Raw genomic sequence first — 16,548 nt, 5'->3', positions numbered from 1 at the left:
CTGAAAAATATCCACATTTAAATTAATGAGCACTGATTAAACAAATATGGTGTATCCATTTGATGGGAGACTTGTGTTTGTGTTCAGTCACTAAGTCGTGTCCAACTCTTTGGGACCCCAAGGACTGTAGCCCACCAGGCTTCTCTGTCCATGGGATTTCCCTGTCAAGAATACCAGAGTGGGTTGCCATTTCCTTCTCCAGGAGATCTTTCTGAGCCAAGGATCAAACCCATGTCCCCTGCATTAGTAGGCAGATTCTTTACCACTGAGCCAATGGGTACCCTTAAAAACACAGACATGAGAAGAGATTATGGCCTGTATGAAACCAAAATGTTCTTAACAAGAAAACCTACAGGTTTGGAAGCAGACCTTTTATCCCTTCTGACGTGGGTGTATTCTTTCAATTTAAAGAGCATTCCTTCTGCCTTATTCCTGAGAGGATGTGAAGGATTTTCATTTAAATACTTGGGGGGAGGGAAAGAAACAAATAAAACTTCTTACCCTGAAGTCATCTTCCAATTTTAAAAAATTCACTGATATTTTAAATTTTGGAAGCTTCCTTTGTGTAGGCTATAAGACACAAGGCTGAAAACTTTTGATTGAACCTCAGGCAATGTGCCAGTGTATGTCATTAGTTTTTTTGTTGTTTTTTTTTTTTCTGTTCTTTCAAAACTAAATGTCCTCCTCTTGAAACAAAGGAGAATAATAATCCTTCCGAGACATTCCATGCCATCTATTATTATAAAATTCATTCAGGGAACTTCCCTGGTGATCCAGTGGTTAAGACTCCCCGCTTCCAGTGCAGGAGATGCAGATTAAATCCCTAGTCAGGAAACTAAAATTCCCATATGTCGTGAGGCACAGCCAAAAAAAAAAATTTTCATTCAGATATTCAAGGGAAAGAAGGTATAATTAAGTAAAATCAGTTTCAGTCAAATTAGAGTGTCCTCTGATCTTTACCATTCCCTGAGAGTTCAGTCCTCAGTATAATAGTTGCAAAAATTTTGTTTTCAATTTCCCAAAGGATGACCAGATTTGAGGGGATTGGTTTATTCTACCAAAAGTCGGAAGAATTTGGTTTTTGTAGACAGCTCTTATTTCTGTCTGCCCATGACTACCTTCCTTGCTTTGGGATACTGTTCTTCTCCCATCCACTTGCCAATTTTCATCCTGACAGAGCTATCAGTCACAGTATTTATTCTCATGGCCACAAAGTGATCTCAGTTCATTTCGATTCAGTTCAGTTCAATTGCACGGTCGTGTCTGACTATTTGCAACCCCATGGACTGCAGCACGCTAGGCCTCCCTGTCCATCACCAACTCCTGGAGCTTACTCAAACTCATGTCCATTGAGTCAGTAATGCCATCCAACCATCTCATCCTCTGTCATCCCCTTTTCCTCCCTCCTTCCATCTTTCCTAGCATCAGAGTTTTTTCCAATGAGTCAGTTCTTTGCATCAGGTGACCAAAGAATTTGAGTTTCAACTTCAGCATCAGTCCTTTCAATGAATATTCAGGACTGATTTTCTTTAGGATGGACTGGTCGGATCTCCTTGCAGTCCAAGGGACTCTCAAGAGTCTTATCCAACACCACAGTTCAAAGGCATCAATTCTTTGGCACTCAGCTTTCTTTACAATCCAACTTTCACATCCATACATGACTACTGGAAAAACCATAGCCTTGACTAGACGGACCTTTGTTGGTAAGGTAATGTCTCTTCTCTTTAATAAGCCATCTAGGTCGGTCATAGCTTTTCTTCCAAGGAGTAAGAGTCTTTTAGTTCCATGGCTGCAGTCACCATCTGCAGTGATTTTGGAGCACCTCCCCCCAAATAAAGTCTGTTACTGTTTCCACTGTTTCCCCATCTATTTGCCATGAAGTGATGGACCAGATGCCATGATCCTAGTTTTTTTAATGTTGAGCTTTAAGCCAACTTTTTCACTCTCCTCTTTTACTTTCAAGAGGCACTTTAGTTCTTCACTTTCTGCCATAAGGTGGTATCATCTGCATATCTGAGGTTATTGATATTTCTCCTGGCACTCTTGATTCCAGCTTGTGCTTAATCCAGTCCAGCATTTCTCATGATATACTCTGCATATAAGGTAAATAAGCAAGGTGTCAATATACAGCCTTGATGGACTCTTTTTCCAATTTGGAACCAGTCTGTTGTTCCATGTCCAGTTCTAACTGTTGCTTCTTGACCTGCATACAGATTTCTGAGGAAGCAGGTCAGGTGGTCTGGTATTCCCATCTCTTGAAGAATTCTCCACAGTTTGTTGTGATCCACACTGTCAAAGACTTTGGCATAATCAATAAAGCAGAAGTAGATTTGTTTTGGAGCTCTCTTGCTTTTTCAGAGTGATCTACAGTGATCTGGAGCTGATCACAGAGAGATCTAGAGCTAGCCAAACATATCAGCTCATTTCTCCAGCCATAGTCACTGATCGAAAGGAATGAGATAGTATGTGGCTGGGCATATGCTCTATGCTGGGTTAATCATTCTCACAGTTTGTTACTCTGTGGAGCTAGGTGAGAGGGAGCATTACTGCTCAGGTCACAAAAGTTGGAAAGATTTAAGCATGGGACAGCAGTTAGCCCATATATGTGATATATGCATATTACAAAACTTGGAAGGCTACTCAAAAATTTTAAAGTCATTTTAGGCTGGGATTATTGGCATTGCAGGTACATGCATCCTCAGTTGTGTCCGACTCTTTGCGACCCCATGGACTGTAGCCCACTAGCCTCCTCTGTCTATAGAATTTTCTAGGCACGAACACTAGAGTGGGTTGCCATTTCCTATTCCAGGGGATCTTCCTGACCCAGGGATCAAACCTATGTCTCTTGTGTCTTCTGCATTGGCAGGCAGATTCTTTATCACTGTACCACCTGGAAAACATTGCTGACATTATGAGTGATTTAAAAGTTTTAGCCGATGAGTTTGATATTCAATTTTTAAAAAAGGAAACAGACTTAGGCCAATTAAGCTTTTGAGATAATAAGGACAATGCACAAAGTTTGGACAGAACAGTACAGATTGGAGTGGAAAAGACTTGATGGAATGGAATGATTTTAGTTGAGCCTTAAATGATTTAGCTGAATAGAGTTTCGAAAATAGTGCAGAAAAAGAAGCAGGCTAGAAGGTCACCATGACAGGAGCAAGAGTGAGTGTCAGTAGACAGATAAGCAGGCCAAAAAACATCAGAGTCACATTAGAGAGTCTTCAGAGGAAGGGAGGAGAGGGGTCAGCACTGAGTTGAGGTAAGGGGTATTAGAAAAGGAGCCGCTTCTTGCCTGAGGTAGAGAAGTGGGGGAGGAGAAGGGCTGGAGTGAGGGAGCCTGCTGGCAGACAGAAGTGCCCTGGATATAATGACAAGCCTAGCTGCCTTCTATCTGTGTAAACAACTCTGTATGTGCCCCCACCCCCCACCCCAATAGCCCATGGCATGGCCACAGTTGGTTAGACCAGAGCAGAGACATGACATTGGCCAGCTGAGTGCTGACCAACAGCCCGGCGTGGCCTGGTACATAGGGCTTTTCCAAACAGGGAAAGCTAGGCCACTCCTGTTCTCTTTCTGCCTCTGGCTTTTGGTCTCTTTCTCAAAAGATCCAGAGGGAAGTTTTCTTGTAGATCCATGAGCTGATCTGAAAGGTTATGAAGCAGGCTATAGACCAGGCACAGCGTTGCCAGATAAAATAAAGAATAGTTAAATTTGAATAACAGATCCACAAAAACAAAAAAAAAAAAATGTTTTTAGTGTATCCCAGATAGTACATGGGATATACTTACACTAAAAAGCTATTCGCTCATTATTTATCTCTGAAATTCAAATGTAAGTGAACGTCCTGCACTTTTCACTTGCTAAATCTGGCAACCTTATCACGTGTCCGTATGCATCATGTGAATATGAAGCATGTGGGGCAAAGCAGTGCACATCTCTTCTCTGCCTTTAGAAAAAACACAATCCAACTCTCTCTCGTGCTGGGAGGCACTGTCCCAATGCTGCAGGCATGTCTCCGCTCTCTTTGCTGGCGCTCCCCTAAAGCCACCAGAGGGTACCAAATATTCCTTCCTGACAATCTTCACTGCTCAGTCTCCCCTGACAATGTACTGAAGTTCATCACCCAGGCTGTAACAGTGTCGGACTTTATTCTACTACACACCAGCAAATGCCTTCCAGACTAGATCTTCAAAAACAGGGAATCTCATACAAACACTCCATCTCTCCCTCCTTTGTCAACTCTTCTCCAGCTATGTGGCCTCTCGTTGAAGCCGTCAGTGAAGTGCCCCCACATCCGCCCACTCCCTCAGTAAGCCCTGGCCCTCCCTGTAGGAAGAGGACAGTCCTCCTCTCTATCTTTGGCTGGGACTTGCAAACTTGAGCCCCGAGAGGCTTTGCTCTGTTTAGTCACTGCTGACTCTGGGAGGGTGAGAGCAATCCCTGGTGTTTGATATGCTTGACATCTTCAGAAACGTCCCTAAAAAGCAGGGCACACTCTCCAAGGTGAGTGGTTTCTTCTCAGCTACCATGACCAATCACATACAAAGAAAACACATGTGAAAATGGCATTAATTTGACAAGTTGCAAAAGAGTAATTGTGTTGAGAAGGAATTGTTTTTTTCTTGTCTCCCTGGGACTAGCTTTTATGACCAGAAGTGTACATTGGCTCTCCTTACCACCCAGGGGCTGGGGGTGGTGGTGCCAACTTTAATTAAATCTTCTTTGCTATCTCCTCCTTTCTAACCTAGCTAGAAGGGAGATTTCCCCCCCACCATTTAGCAGTGTACATAAGGAGCCAGTGAGAACTACCTGACAGAGAGGAAAGGAATGGAGTGGATGTGCACAATGAAAGCCAGAAAGCCTTGGAAGAAAACGTAGTGTGGATTTCTGGTGTCAGATGCCATGAACACATCAGTTCATGTTTTGGATTTCCATAAGACCTCTATTCTTAGAGAAATAAGCAACATAGAGAACAGACTTGTGATTGCCAAGAAGTTGGGGGAAGAATGGATTGGCAGTTTTGGATTAGTACATGCAAACTATTATACGTAGACTGGATAAACAACAAGGGAACTATATTCAATATCCTGTACTAAACCATAACAGAAAAGAATATGAAAAAGTATATATATATATGTATAACTGAATCACTTTGCTGTACAACAGAAATAAATGCAATCTTGCAAAACAACTATACTTCAATAAAATAAATTTTAAAAAGAAGCACATCACCATCTAAAAAAGGAGTCAGCAAACATTTTTACTATAATTACATATTTTTTATTTTTATTGAGATATAATTGAGATATACTAGTTTCAGATGTACAACATAATGAATCAATATTTGTATATATTGTGAAATGATCACACAGTAAGTCTAGTTAACATCTATAAAGGGCCAGATAGTAAATATTTCAGGCTTTTCAGACCATTCAGTCTCCTGAAACTACTAAACTCTGCTGTCGTAATGCAAAAACAGTCATAAACTATATGAAATCAAATAAACATGACTGTGTTCCAAAAAAAATTCTATTTCAAAAATCAGTGGTGACACCATTCAAGTGAGGAAAGTAATGCTCAAACTTTGAGAGCTCATGTCTCCCTATTCCTACTTTCCAACCAAGAGCCATGATTTTGGTTTGTGCTACCACTATCCCATCTCTCAACTCTTTGCAACCCCATGACCTTGTAGCCCCTGCCAGGCTCCTCTGTCCGTGGGATGTCCCAGACAAGAATACTGGAGTGGATTGCCATTTTCCTTCTCAACTAATGCCACCATCTCAACTCAAGTGGTTGGTTCCAACATCCACAATTGGGAAACCTTAGTTTTTTTGTTTTTGTTTTTCTTTATCAGAAATCATACAAAACTCACCCAGATTTATAAGGACTATATCCTGCGATGGTAGACTCTTTCTAACTCCTTTCTGCTTTTGTCTGATCCTAGTGTTAGGTCTAACAATAGTCCCATTTGCTGCCAAATTTGCCACAGGGCCAGAAGCTGCCTCTGTCCCAGCTTTGTTATCAGAGAAAAAACTTTTTCTACACACTTATATTGTCATTTGGGGCCTGTGAATTAAATGGACAAGACTGATTAACAAGAGTTCACAGAAAACTGTGACTCTAGGAGGCAGTTAGAATTTGGGCTTTTGCACTATCTTAACAGGATAAGGGGGAGGGGAGCAGGCAGTTACAGGAAAGCAAATGACTTTCAAGTTCTCCTTAGGAGAACCGAAGGATGATACAGCTTTATGACCAGGTATGCCTGTGATGCCCTCCTCTAGCCCATCTTCTCTAGTTGTGAAAGTGAAAGTCACTCAGTCACGTCTGACTCTGTGGCCCCAAGGACTATACAGTCCATGGAATTCTCCAGGCCGGAATACTGGAGTGGGTAGCCTTTCCCTTCTCCAGGGGATCTTCCTAAACCAGGGCTCTCTAGTTGTGGGAGGGGCTTTATGAAAATGGAGTCCTTTGGGAAGGCTCCACATTTAGGTAGATAATGGAGTTCAAAAAAAAATTCAGTTCTCAAATGCTTTCAGCTTAAAATAATTTTTATGCTGCAGAGGCTCTTCCAGACTCCTTCAGCCTTATTCCACAGAGGGGCCTCTGATGAGAAGACTCAAGGGAGAACTGCTGGTGCTCATCACTGATCCTTCCCTACTGACCCTGAGACCCACACAGTTCAAGATGCTGTTCCAAAGTGAACCATCTTCCCCTGCTGTGTTCCACCTGGTCTCGCCCCTTCCCACTGCTTCTCAGGAACCATCCTGATTTCCACGTCCAGAGAAAACGTTACTGAATCCTCAAATATATGTTAGAGTTCTTCTACCTGAAACTGTAACCTCATTCTCTGTAATAAAGGGATTTGGACCAAGGTTTACAGGCCCTGCAAAGACTAACTGTACTCAGATTGCAAGAATTCAACTCAAACTAGCTAAAGATTAAAGAAATCACAGGCTTACATCACAGCAAATTTAGGGGAGAAGGCGGCCTTAGCCCCACTATTCCAAGTCATTCAACTTCTGTCTCATTTTCTGCCTTTGCTTACTTAAACCCTTGGCTTTTCCCCCCTTCTAACCATTTCAGTGGCTGACACAAGCTTTGTCTAGAGTACCTCCTTAAGTCTCAAATATGGAGGGAGAGTTTTTTGTTTATAGATAAAAGCCCAGCGGTTCTGACCCTGCTTCTGTTAACTAGCAGTTAACTCCTTCCTCAAATAGCACAAAGGGGATGATAAATACCTGCCTGGAAAGGGTGTTGTTGGATTTCTCCCCTACATTGGCAAGTGGATTTTTTTTTTCCAACAGCTATCTGTATTCTTCTTATTTTTAATTGGAGGATAATTGCTTTACAATGTTGTGTTGATTTCTGCCATACATCAACATGACTCAGTGGTAGGTATACAAATGTCCCGACTTGAACCTCCCTCCCACTTCCCCCTTCATCCCACTGCTCCAGGCTGTCACAGAACAGGGGGTTTGAGCTCCCTGTGTCAGCAAATTCCCATTGGCTATTTTGCATATGGTAATATATATGTTTCAATGGTACTCTCCCAATTTGTCCCATCCTCTCCTCCCCCGTCCACAAGTCTGTTCTCTTTGTCAGGCAGGCGGATTCTTTACCACTGAGCCACCACTGAGCCAGCTGGGAAACTCATGGGGCCGTTGGTGAGGTTCTAAAGGAACTGGATCTGGAGAGCTGGTTGTGTCCCGGGTCTCAGCCCTCAACCCCCAAGTCTCTCAGACTCTGGGGCACTGAGGCAGCAGCGCAACTCATGAACCTTGGAGTCAAGGAAAAGTCCTGAACCCTAGGGCCGAGAAAAAAGCCAAGAGCGAGACCAAAGGGCATGTCAGGGCCGCCCTGCTCCGTAGGAGAGCGATGCTGCATAACCGTGGGGGCTGAGAACACAGCCACTGGCCGCAGGGAACAGAGCCGCAACCGCTCAGCTGTGCGAATGAAGCGGAGAACAATGCGCTCAAACCCTTCACGCGGAGGCTTGCGGTGCCCCGCCCAGGGCGGGTCCGACTCAGAGCCTGCCGGGAAATGTAGTGTCTAAAGCTGCGCCAGCGCAGCGCGGCTGCCTGCCAGCCCGAGTCACGCGCAACTACAGGTCCCAGCACGCCCCGCGAGGCCTTGATCAGCCGCTGTTCGCAGGGAAGGGAGTGGGGCGAACATGGCTGAAGACAGCCGAGGAGACCCAGCGTGCGGTGGGATGGATGGCAGGCAGGATCCGGTCCCCAGCAGTGGCGGCTTCAACTTTCCAGAGTACGAGCTTCCTGAGCTAAACACGCACGCTTTCCATGTGGCCGCCTTCGGGGAGCTGTGGCGTGGCCGGCTGCGCGGGGAAGGGGACCTGTCGCTGAAGGAGCCGCCGGCACCGGCGCTGCCCGGGGCCGGAGGAGTCACCGACTCCGGCAGCGAGGATGCCGCCGTGGCCCGCGATCTGGGCTGCAGCCTGGAAACGGCAGCCGAGCTGAGGGCGGTGTGCGGGTGAGTGCGGGGCCGAGAGGGCTCTTGCAGCTTGGAGTCATCCGGGGTGCAATCTTGCTCCTACGCTCCCCTGGGACTCATCCTTGGGCAGGCCTGTGGTCTACTCCCCGGGGTAGAAGGGCCGCCCTATCAAAGCTTTCCCGGAACAACGGGAGAAGTCCCGCGAGGGGAATGCACGATTTCGTCTAGTTGGAGAGAAGGGACGAGGCAGCTGCAAGAAAGATTAATGTTTCTATTCACTAGTTTTTAAAGTGCTTATTAATATAAGAAAGTAGTCAGAGTAACAGCGACGTGTATCTGTCATTGACAGATTTTGACAACGGAGGAACCTTAGTAATGAGACTGAAAGGAGATTTAACCAGAACAGGGTTAAAACCTTGATTGTCTGTGGTCTCTTGGGGATCTTCTGAGTATGCCGTTACTAAGATTTTCTTCAAAGTGTCTTATTTTGGATGAAAATATAAAAATCAGTAAGGATCTCTTTCTCCTTTAAACAATATTGGCCGACTTCAGTCAGCCATGTATCCTTTTCATTAGTTGAGTATCGGCGCATAATTTGCCTTTAATTCTCGCTCTGTGATTATTCAGTGAAGTATTTGGGACACAATCCAAATGGTTGCGTGATTGCTTTTTTTGTTTTTGTTTTAGCCTTGATAAACTGAAGTGCCTTGAGGAAGGGGAGGATCCAGAAGTCATCCCAGAAAATACTGACCTAGTGACTTTGGGGTATGGAGGACTTAACTTTCATTACAAGATACTTATTTAAATATTTTTTTCAACATTATATTATTCAGAAGTTGACAGTATGGTATTGTTATCATGTGTGTGCTTAGTCGCTCAGTCATGGCCTACACATTTCGACCCTCTTCCCCACCCCCTAAATTCAACCACTGTTGACATTTGGCCCTATTTGATTTAGTTGTATGTGTTTGAGGTAGCTGCTGTGTGTCTTTATCTATTGCTGAACTGTTACAGTAAGTTGCAGACATAATTCATGGCTAAATACATCAGTGTTAACTCCAAAAAGTGTCATTCTCCTACTAAATCAGAGAAGTATTATTATACTTAAGAAAATTAACAGTTAATGCATTCCCTCTAATATCTACTCCATATTCAAATTTGTGTTTATTTTTAAATGTTTACAAAAGTACAGTTAATCCACTTAGATTTTTGGGTGCAAGCTAAATACTCTGATGGTGTGGTAAAAGGACTAAGTTTTTTAAAAATTTTATGTCAGATCTATACTTTTGTAAAATAGGATAAAAATGAATTACTAGAAAAGTGAAATTAAAAGATAAGCACAGTAGAACTCCAAATTTTTTATTACTAAATTCAACAGTAAAATTACTGTCCTTTAAGTGCGATCATTTCTAAATGCTTCCTCTTCTTGTACTAATTCGATAACAGATGGTTCAGAGATCAGTTCTGGTCTGCCCGCCATATCTTGAGAAACGCTGCTCTATGATAATACTGTTATAGGGAAACTGCATGTAATAGTGAAATTTGTAATTTCCAGTTTGTAACCTGCTTACTTCACACCATCTCAGCTATGTTTTCATCCTTTATCCTATCCTTTCTGTTGTGACCCTCAAAAATTTAGGCAGGTGATTTGACTCTATCTTGTTTTTTTATTTGTAATTGCCAAATCTGTTTCTTTTATGCCTGTTGCTGACATTAGCAACACTTGGAGCACTGTAAAAGGTTCCTGTCTTCCCTAGGTCCTGTCTTTTCTTCTGACTTACCCATCATGTTATCACCTAAGTATGCTCATTTGCTGAGAAACTGTCAATGGCTCAGCCTCCTCTGTGGACAAATTTCAGACTCCTCACTCAGATTCCTCATTTGAAACCTTCCACATAGCCCAAATATGCCTTTCTTGATACATTTTCAACCATTTTCTCTTTCAGTGGCTCAGGATGCACATGGCCCCTCTCCCAGCGGAACCCTACTCTTTCTTTGAGTCCCTAAGATTCCTTTCCACATCTCTGCAACCCATCTCTCTCCCTTAGGGAGTAGATGCTCTTGTAATGTCTAGAGCACTTCTAACATTTCTAAAGTATTTGAGTACTCATTGAGAGTCCAGCTCCTTCATCTTTGAATTGCCCTTAAGCCTGTTGTACTGCTTTGCTCCATTTGGTGCCCTTAAACTGTTGTTGATTGATTAGTTGGATTTTTTTTTTTTTATGATGCACATCTGATTGTGTCACTCTCTTTTTTAAAACCTTTGTCCTTAAATGGATCACAGAGGCCTCTATAGAATGGATCTTGCTGACCTTTTCAGCCCTATGTACTCCAGCCATGTTACACTTTTTATGTTCTTAGAATGTGCTCTCTCGTCCTAGATCTTTGCCTGGAACACTCATGATTCCTTATCCCCTGGTCTTGCTAACTTCTGCTTATTTTTCAAGTCTTAGCTGAAGGACTATGGACTCCATCTAGCTCCCCAGTCCCCAGTTCTTCTCTATCGAAATACTCATCACACTTATTTAATTTTCTGTCTTCTAGCTAGGCTTAAAAGTTCCATAAACAATGTCTGTCACATGCACTGCCGTGTCCCCCATATCTAGAATTTTGGCATATAATAGGGAGTCAGAAGATATTTGTAGAATGAGTGGGATAAATGAAACTTGCATAAACCTAAGGAAGTGATTTTTTCCCAAGATTGACTAAAAGAAGAAAGTTGATGGTAATTATAAAGCAGGTTTTTTTTTTGCTATAATGACATGCTCATTGGCTTATAATGACTTTATTAAGCTATATGAAATGGTAATTTTCAGACAATTTTACACAGTGCTTCCCCTGGCTATTTTCTGTTATTAGATTCACCTGAATCTCCTTAGTTGTCTTCTAGTCCCTTCCATGGGAAATTGGAGTAGAATTATATGTATAATCTAATGCAAAAGGAGTTAGTGCAGCATTTCTTAGCTGGGTTTATTTTGATGTACTTTAAAACGTATTTAAAATAGGACTAATATTAATCTGAACGGTACCACAAGCAAATTAGACTTACTTGAAAAGCCAAAAATCTGTATCTAGGTTCTCTTCCCCTGCTAAACCTTCCTTTCTTCTCCCTACCAATAACTTAAATACATAAAAGGAAAAACAGCACCTAAATACATGACCCCTTTATTATGGCATGAAATAAATTTCTAGCACTTCTTTTCCCCAAAGGAGCTACTGGACTCCTTTTTATGTGTGTTAAGAGGAAAAAGGCAGTTGATAGACTGCTGCTCTCCCTGATCCATAGCAAGCTTATCTTCAGCATTTTTGAAATTTTTATTATTATGTAAAGAGATTTTAATTCCTAGGAATAAGAGAGTTGTTACTACATGGGTGCTACTGAGACTTCTTTGTCACCCCAGAAGGTTAAGCAACATTGTTTTTAATTCAATAGCTTGTAAATAGAATATTTAAAAATATAATCTAAGAAAAATTTCCAGAATTTGGAAGAAAACCCAAATCTACAAATTAAAAGGTTTCACTGGTTACCTAGGAAAATTAACTCAGAATTATCAACTCCATAACAAAAATGCAAATACCAGGACTTACTTCCCAATTTCTAAAAAACAAACAAGCAAAAAGACACATCTCATAATGAAAAAAACAGCTAATATAACAAAATATGTACAAGTATGAAATGTAATAGAATTGAGGCCATAGGCATCAGTTTTTCTACAGCCTTAATAAAAGTAGTTTAGATTAGGCTTCCAAAACAAAAACACATCGAAAATAAAGTAATCCAGAGAGACTAGAAATAAATGGTGGGACAAATGTACATCAGACAAATGGAAAGAAATTGAGCAGATGTAATTAACAGTCTTGATGGACTTCCCAGGTGGCACCAGCGGTAAAGAAACCGCCTGCCAATGCAGGAGACATAGAGATGTGGGTTCAATTCCTGGATCGGGTCGGGAAGATCCCCTGGAGAAGGGTATGGCAACCCACTCCAGTATTCTTGCCTGGAGAATCCCATGGACAGAGGAGCCTGGCGGGCTGCAGTCCATAGGGTCACACAGAGTCAGACATGACTAAAGCAACTTAGCACATGCACACAATAGTCTTGATATCAGAATAATAAAGTTCAAGCCTCAAAACATTACATCTGACAAAAGACACATTTTAATGCTAAAAACCACAAACCACAGTTAAAGAGAAAATACTTATATATACACCAAATAATAAACAACCATAGGGGATATAAGCTTTATAAAACAAACTATAGGGGATATAAGAAATTAGCTAGAAATGCATTAACAATAGGGCACCTTAATATACTAATTTCAGCACAAGACATCATCTGAGAGCTCTAATCAGTAGGATATGTCTTATGGATACGGGTATATATATCTATATATATATATAATATATACATAAAATTTATAGCCTATATTAGAGACTACCTGGCTCATTTAGAAAAACTGGCTCTGTATTAGGTCACAGAGGAAACGTCAGTTCCATACATAGAGTAGAAATAATATAAACAACACTCTGATTACAACAAAATAAAGCTAAAATTTACTCAGAACAAAAAACGGGCCATTCCAACATGGAACTGTTCTAACAGGGCTACTGTTCCAACATGGTAAAATATGTATGCCTTAGTTGTAAAGCTAGTATCTTATTTAATAGAGAAACATTAAAGCCGTAGAGGTATTTTTACCAAGATGTGGAGTAAGGCAAGCATGCCTAGTATCTCCACTTTGCAGCATTGTACTATAGGATTAGCCATGCAGTTTGACAAAAGAAATCAATTTGAAGCATAAGAGTAGATGAAGAAGAAAAATTAGCTCTATTTGTGAATGATAAAATGGTATTACCTGGAAAAGAAATAAGTGCTAAAACAGACCAAAAACAAAAAATTTAGTGTAAGAGCAGGATACAAAATTGATATATAAAAAATAATAGCCTTCATATAAACAATAGACAACTAGAGGACATAATGGTGGAGAAAGTTCCTATTTACAATAGAAAGATTAAACACTTAAGAATAAATTTAACAAGAAATGTATAAAGCTGAGGGAAACAGAAATTGTAAACCTTCCTGAAAGACTCAGAAGAAGTCTTGGAAAAAATTGAAAGATATCCTCTGTTCTTAGATAGAAATACTCAGCTTTTTGATGTTGTCAGTTCTTTCTAAGTTAATTTACAAATTAAGTACAATCCCAATAAAAATGCCAAAAGTATTGGTTCCTTCATGAAGTTAGACAGTTGATAATAAACTTCATATGGAATATTTGCAAGAATAACTAGGAAAAATTGGGTGGGGGGAAGAAAATTGTGACTTCCTAGTAATTTTGCTATATATTAAAATATACTACAAAGTCTTTATAATTAAAATAGTTACTAGCTCATGAGCAGACAAATAGACATTTAGAATAAAAGAGAAAGTCCAGTTAGATTCAAATGCATATGGAAGTTTAGTGTGACACTATACACAAGAATAAACTCCAAAGGGATTGGGATCAAAATGTAGAGAATGAAACATACCTACCTCCGTATAGTGAAAGGCTTTTTAACTATGATTTAAACCCAGAGATAATAAAAGGGAAAGAATGATAAAATTGACTACATAAACATGTAAATTTTTTACATGACAAGAAAAAGCACCATAAAGTCAAAATGCTGCCAAACTTGGAGAAAACATATGCCCAGAGAGCCAATAACCCTAACACATAAGCCCTTAAAAGTTAAGGGACAAATACCAAAAGCCGAAAGGGAAAATGGGAAAAAGATACAAACTAATAATTCACACATACGAAAGGATCAAAATGATTCACAAACATGAAAAAATGTTCATGCATGTTCATTGTTAGAAAAATGAAAGTTAAAATGAACTTTTTTCTCTTATTGTTGTTATTTGCTAAGTTGTGTCTGACTCTTTGTGACCCCACGGACTATAGCCACCAGGCTCCTCTGTCCGTGAGATTCTCCAGGCAAGAATACTGAAGTGGGTTGCCATTTCCTATTCCAGGGGATCATCCCAACCCAGGTCTGCATTGGTAGGTGCGTTCTTTATTACTGAGCCATGAAGGAAGCCCTTTCTCCTATTAGACTGGCACAAATTTTAAAATATACATTCTTTTGAAGAGGCTGAGGGGAAGCAGGCATTTTCATACATTCCTGATGGAAACATAAATTGATAATAACACTCCTCTAGGGAAATCTGGTAATGCCCAACACAAAATTACCTAGGCACTTAACTTCTGAATCAGCAGTCCAACTTCTAGCATTCTCTGCTGAAGAGACACCTCCAACAATATGAAAATATATTATGCACAAAGTTATTCGTTACAGCATTGTTTGTAACTGCAAATATTTGAAATATTCTAAATACACATATGTAGGAGAATGTCGAAGAAATTATATTGGACATCCACACAGTGGAGTATGGGACAGCTGTGCTGAAAGATGAGGAAAGATGAACCAATAGATTTCTAGGCAATACTTATTTGTGAAAAAAAAGCAAAGCCCTAAAGCATATGCTCCCTGTTATGTAAGAAATATCACTGGGTATCAATTTATTGGCTCTCATCTAAAAATGTACCCTTTTTGCCTGCTCTGTAAAAATGAGTCTCAGCTCTTTAAATATTTTTCCTTTCCCAGCTGGCGCAGTATTAAGTAAGCTTTGTCAGTAAAGGGCACAGGCGAGACTTTAATGAGAACAGTTTTACTTCTTGGTCCAGTGTTTATCAGGGACCTGCTGCGCTTCCCAAGCACCCAGCTCCTTGCATTACCAGGTGGCCTGGATCACAGCAGCTTTCTCCCCCACTCCACTCTGCTTGAAACCTCCCTGTAAAAGCTTTTCCTGGCACCCTTGCTGGCAGGTTTCCAGCAGTTTTCACTGATGTACCCTAGCAACTTCTCTGACATTCAGCAGGTCACAGCCATTCCCTCTCCCACAAGGCCTGGATCTGAGTCCTGGGGGAAGAAAAGGGAGCCGCGTTTGGCTTTTCTTTCTTAGCACAAGGAAGGATACGGCTTGTGTCTGCTATTCCTGTATTCTCTAGATTTCCCTACTTCTTACTTGCCATTCCCTCATCCCTCCAGTCCTAAGTTAATAATTAATTAGATAAAGCTTTGTCTGGTTCCTGTTTGGGCTTCCCTGGTGGTTCAGAGGGCAAGGAATCCGCCCACAGTGGTGGAGACCTGGGTTTGATCCCTGGGTTGGGAAGATCCCCTGGAGAAGGGAATGGCTACCCACTCCCGTATTCTGACCTGGAGAATTCCATGGACTTTTTAGTCCATGGGATCGAAAAGAGTCGGACACAACTGAGTGACTTTCACTTTCACTTAGTTACTGTTTAATTTTTTTCTCCTAATTGAACTCAGACTGATAGAAAAAGTAATCTAAGAAAATTTGTAGGTATCTATGTATTTGAACAAAAACAATGTAGAGGATAAATCATAACTATAGAGGTTTGTGGCCCACAGTGGGTAGATGGGAGAGGGTTGGAAAGAAAGAAGGGAATAGGTACAGGCTAGTGATCCAGACAAAGAAGGAATGATGCTTCTCTAAATACATATACTTTCTATAACTCTTTTGTAACTCTCTTAGAACCATAGTTGTGGTTCACATATCTTTTATACACCTCAAAAGTAATTAGACAATTAAAACCAGCCAGGATGTTGGGGGGAGACTGAAGTAGTTAGTCTAATTGTGTTACAAGTGAATAGCATAACAACACTGAAGAGAATTAGGAAGAAAGATCTAATCTGATTCTGTACAAAAGCATACTTTGATTCAGTGTTGTAAGGCTGAAGACAAGAAGAACTGTTAATGATTAGTGGTTTTCACAGGGGTGTTAGCAGGTTAGCAGTTCTGAAACCAGGTATTTTAAAGAACCAAACATTTAAGCGAACAGATTTAGATACAGGGAGCTGAGTTTCTCACTTGTGGAGAAAAGTTGTAAACATGGAAAGGTTGAAGGCTACAATGAATCCTGTGATTCTTGGGATTAGAAGTATTAGTTTAAACCATGGATTTAAAAATACATAACAGAAAAATACAGAAACACAGATGTGTGTACATGTGTGGTTTAGTGTATTTTTCCTTTGAGG

The 16,548-nt window shown here is 40.9% G+C and overlaps 1 protein-coding gene across 6 annotated transcripts in view; it reads left to right on the top strand.

The window, feature by feature from the left end:
- The first annotated feature begins 8,139 nt into the window (after positions 1 to 8,139).
- Positions 8,140 to 16,548, top strand: part of SNAPC3 (small nuclear RNA activating complex polypeptide 3) — a 38,889-nt gene continuing 30,480 nt past the window's right edge. For 5 of the 6 annotated variants that reach the window (XR_009691092.1, XR_009691091.1, XR_009691094.1 and 2 more), the window contains exons 1-2: positions 8,141 to 8,490; positions 9,139 to 9,216. Coding sequence is in view for 1 of the 6 variants with exons in the window: in XM_061132468.1 (XP_060988451.1) it covers positions 8,174 to 8,490; positions 9,139 to 9,216 (395 nt within the window). In the remaining 5 variants the exon portion in view is untranslated. Of the gene's footprint in view, positions 8,491 to 9,138; positions 9,217 to 16,548 lie in introns of all 6 variants that reach the window. The other variant, XR_009691095.1, reaches the window with a different exon arrangement.

Source organism: Dama dama, chromosome 29 (genome assembly GCF_033118175.1).
Source record: "Dama dama isolate Ldn47 chromosome 29, ASM3311817v1, whole genome shotgun sequence".
NCBI lineage: Eukaryota > Metazoa > Chordata > Mammalia > Artiodactyla > Cervidae > Dama > Dama dama.
The sequence above is the reverse complement of the archived record's forward strand: the minus strand, read 5'-3'. Positions and strand labels throughout refer to the sequence as shown.